The following is a 4586-nucleotide window of genomic DNA, read 5'->3' on the forward strand; positions in this document are numbered from 1 at the left end:
CGCCACCGCGACACTGTTTGGTTTTTGTTGACTGTGTGTGTAGAGAGAGAGGGAGCGAGATCGAGATCCATGGCGGAGGGGGTGCTTGCTTCCAGCATCGTGAAGGCGGTGCTAGCGAAGTTCGGGTCCTCGGTTTGGGGAGAGCTCGCGCTCCTGAGGAGCTTCAGGACTGACCTGAAGGCCATGGAGGAGGAGTTCGCCACCATCCGGAGCGTGCTCGCGGACGCCGAGGTGCGCGGCGGCAGCGGCGACAGCGCCGTCCGCGACTGGCTGCGCAGGCTCAAGAACCTCGCCCACGACATCGACGACTTCCTCGACGCCTGCCACTCCGACCTGCGCGCCGCCCGCCGCCGCCGGACCCGGGGCAGCCCGGCGTGCGGCTCCACGGCGACCTGCATCGTCAGCTCCGTCGTCATGGCGCACAGGCTGAGGTCCCTGAGGCGCAAGCTGGACGCCGTCGCCGCGGGGAGGGACAGGCTGCGCTTGAATCCCAACGTTTCTCCGCCGGCGCACCCCGTTGCTCCCCCGAAGCGTGAGACCATCTCAAAGGTCGACGAGGCCAAGACGGTGGGGAGGGCCGCCGACAAAGAGAAGCTCATGAAGCTGGTCCTCGACGCGGCGAGCGAGGAGGACGTGTCCGTGATCCCCATCTTCGGCTTCGGCGGCCTCGGCAAGACGACGCTGGCGCAGCTGGTGTTCAACGACCGGAGGGCCAACGACGAGGTGTTCGACCTCCGGATCTGGGTCTCCATGTCCGTGGACTTCAGCCTCAGAAGGCTCATCCAGCCGATTGCGAGCGCGACCAAGCTGAAGCGCGACCTGACCAGCCTGGAGGCCATCGCGAACTTCTTGTCCGAGACCTTCACGGGGAAGAAGTACCTGCTGGTTCTCGATGATGTGTGGAGCGAGAGCCAGGAGGAGTGGGAGCGGCTGAAGCTTCTCCTCAAGGATGGCAAGCGAGGCAGCAAGATCATGGTGACCACACGGAGCCGCAAGGTCGGCATGATGGTGCGCACCGTGCCGCCGTTCGTTCTCCAAGGCCTCTCCGACGATGATTGCTGGGAGCTGTTCAAGGGAAAGGCTTTTGAGGCAGGGGAGGAGGATCTGCATCCCAAGCTGGTGAAGCTAGGGAAGGGGATCGTCCAGAAATGCGGCGGCGTGCCGTTGGCCGCCAAGGCTCTTGGGAGCATGCTGCGGTTCAAGAGGAACGAGGAGTCATGGACTGCTGTCAAGGACAGTGAGATATGGCAGCTGGACAAGGAGGACACAATTTTGCCGTCTCTCAAGCTCACCTATGACCAAATGCCACCTGGTCTGAAGCAGTGCTTCGCGTACTGCGCATCACTACCTAGAAACTATGAGATTAACAGGGACAAGCTCATTCAGCGATGGATTGCTCTTGGCTTTATCGAACCCACAAAGTATGGCTGCCAATCGGTTCTCGATCAAGCCAACGACTATTTCGAGCACTTGCTGTGGATGTCTTTCCTTCAAGAAGTAGTGGAGCACGATCTGTCAAAGAAAGAACTAGAGGAAGATCGCAATGTCAAGTACAAGATTCATGACTTGGTGCATGACCTTGCACAGTCTGTTGCCGGGGATGAAGTCCAGATCATCAACTCTAAGAATGTGAATGCCAATGGGCGTGCCGAAGCATGCTGCCACTATGCATCATTGGCTGATGACATGGGGGCCTCTAAAGTTCTCCGGAGCACGCTCCGTAAAGTCCGCGCGTTGCATTCCTGGGGTTATGCTCTTGATGTTCAGTTGTTGCTTCACTCCAGGTGCCTGAGAGTGCTAGATTTGCGAGGCAGCCAAATTACGGAGCTTCCCAAGTCAGTTGGCAGATTAAAGCACTTGAGGTACTTGGACGTCTCTTCATCCCCTATCACAAGTCTGCCCAATTGCATCAGTGACCTCCACAACCTGCAAACACTTCATTTGGCCAGTTGTGGCAATCTATATGTGCTTCCCATGTCAATATGCAGCCTTGAGAATCTGGAAACCCTGAATCTTTCCTCTTGCCACTTTCAGACCTTGCCAGAGTCCATAGGGCATCTTCAAAACCTGCAAAGTCTGAACATGTCATTTTGCAGTTTCCTCTGTACATTACCCAGCTCCATCGGTGAACTCCAAAGTTTGCAATACTTGAATTTTAAAGGGTGTGTCAACCTTGAGATTCTGCCTGACACTATGTGCAGACTGCAAAATCTGCATTTCTTGAACCTCTCACGGTGTGGAATTCTCCGAGCACTGCCCAAAAACATTGGGAATCTCTCAAATTTGTTGCATCTGAATTTATCGCAATGCAGTGATCTTGAGGCAATCCCGGATTCAATAGGCTGCATTACAAGGCTGCATACTCTGGATATGTCTCACTGTAGCAACTTGTCGGAGTTACCTCGATCCATTTGTGGCCTTCTGGAGCTTCAAACTCTCATTTTATCGCATCATGCACGGAGTTTGGCATTGCCCATAGCAACCAGTCACCTACCAAACTTGCAGACCTTGGATTTCTCATGGAATATTGGCCTGGAGGAACTGCCCGAATCAATTGGCAATCTCCATAATTTGAAGGAGCTTATTTTGTTCCAGTGCTGGAATCTTCGGAAGCTACCTGAGTCTATAACAAACCTCATAATGTTGGAGAGGTTGAGCCTTGTTGGGTGCGCACATCTAGCCACGCTACCTGACGGCATGACAACCATCACCAACCTGAAGCACCTGAAAAATGACCAGTGCCCATCTTTGGAGAGACTGCCTGAGGGATTTGGGCAATGGACTAAACTTGAAACATTATCCTTGCTCATTGTAGGGGACACATGCAGCAGTATTGCGGAGCTAAAAGACCTCATTCTTCTGAGTGGCTGTCTTAGAATCGAATGCCGCTCACACAAGAAGGATTTGACAAATGATGCCAAGAGAGCAAACTTGAGGAATAAGAGGAAACTAAGCAACTTGACTGTGTCATGGACCAGTTCATGCTCTTCTGATGAGCTGAAGAACGTCGAAACATTTCTTGAAGTTCTCTTGCCACCTGAAAACCTTGAGGTCCTTGAAATAAATGGTTACATGGGCACTAAATTTCCCAGCTGGATGATGGAGAGCATGGAATCCTGGCTTCCAAATGTTACCTTCCTAAGTTTAGGCAACATCCCTAATTGTATATGCCTCCCACCTCTTGGTCATATTCCCAACCTCCATTCCCTTGAGCTCCGCTGCATTAGCGGTGTCCGTAGCATTGGACCTGAAATACTTGCCAAGGGACAGAAGAACACATCGTACCAGTCACTCAAGGAACTCCATTTAGAAGACATGCCTGATCTGGAGGTCTGGTCAACCTCATTGGCAGGGGACAGCGAAGAAAGTCAACAACAGGTATTCATGTTTCCAGTCCTTAAAACTGTCACTGCAAGTGGATGTCCAAAGATGAGACCAAGACCATGCCTCCCAGATGCTATCGCAGATTTGTCACTATCCAACACCAGTGAGATGTTATCAGTTGGTAGGGTGTTCGGGCCATCATCTTCCAAATCGGCGTCACTTCTTAGGAGACTCTGGATTAGAAAGTGCCATCCCTCGTCGTGTGATTGGAACTTGCTGCGGCACAGGCCAAAACTTGAGGATCTGACCATTGAGTACTGCGAAAGGCTACGTGTTTTGCCAGAGGCCATCAGGCACCTTAGCATGGTCCGGAAGCTGAAGATTGACAATTGCACTGATTTGGAAGTCCTTCCAGAATGGCTAGGTGATCTCGTAGCGCTTGAGCATCTGGAGATAAGCTGCTGCCGGAAGTTGGTCTCACTGCCAGAAGGTTTGCGATCCTTAACTGCACTGGAGGAGTTGATTGTCAGTGATTGTGGCTCTGCACTGACTGAGAACTGCAGAAAAGGGACAGGCAAGGATTGGTTCAAGATCTGTCATATCCCAAGTATCCTCATCTCGTGACAGGTAATAATGCATTATCTTTTGGTGAGGAATTACTTTTAGTTAACTCAAACAAAAAAGCTAGTTGTTCTTTAGAACTAAGTTTTTCTTCTTTGACATGGGCAGCAACAATGGAGAGGTCATTCTCCAAGGATTCTAGTGCAACACCTGTGCATGAATAGCATACCTGAATGAAAGTACTGGTTGTTACCTATCCAAAAGGTAAACCAGCCTAGCAACATGTCCCTTGCGTTCTTGGAAGGTTTGCTTGATTGTATCATCCTATTTGTAGGCAAGAACTTTTTTAAATCCAGAAACAAAAGCATATAACTTCGTGGAGCTGCAATTTTTATAATGGAATCTTTTGATATTTTTCCAGCTTCAGTGGCTGCACAGTAGTTCCTAGTAGGCTGAAAGGGTACATGTTTATGGTCCATTCATTTGAGCTTCATGCATAACACTAGAAGGGTTGGGCGCGCTTCGCTGCGCCATTGATGTTGTTGAGATTTCATAATTTTTTTAATTTGGTTGGCGCATGGGAGGAATGATGGTTGTGTTTTCTTTCCTTATAATTAGCACGGTGGCCTGCGCAATGCGCGGCACCATCTTTATCAAGTTAGAAAAAATTATTAAATTTTCTAATGCGTAATAGTTGTTTG

General features: G+C 50.6%; 1 protein-coding gene across 1 annotated transcript; it reads left to right on the forward strand.

The window, feature by feature from the left end:
• LOC147964169 (uncharacterized) lies at window positions 1-4305 on the forward strand. Its single transcript, XM_087526764.1, has 2 exons — window positions 1-3951; window positions 4054-4305. Exon 1 carries the CDS (start codon window positions 70-72, stop codon window positions 3946-3948), a length of 3879 nt encoding a protein of 1292 aa, XP_087382890.1. The 5' UTR covers window positions 1-69; the 3' UTR covers window positions 3949-3951; window positions 4054-4305.
• Window positions 4306-4586: the final 281 nt, after the last annotated feature.

The sequence above is a fragment of the Triticum urartu genome, chromosome 6A (genome assembly GCF_056163025.1).
Source record: "Triticum urartu cultivar PI428250 chromosome 6A, HENAU_Tu73, whole genome shotgun sequence".
NCBI classification, from domain to species: Eukaryota; Viridiplantae; Streptophyta; class Magnoliopsida; order Poales; family Poaceae; genus Triticum; species Triticum urartu.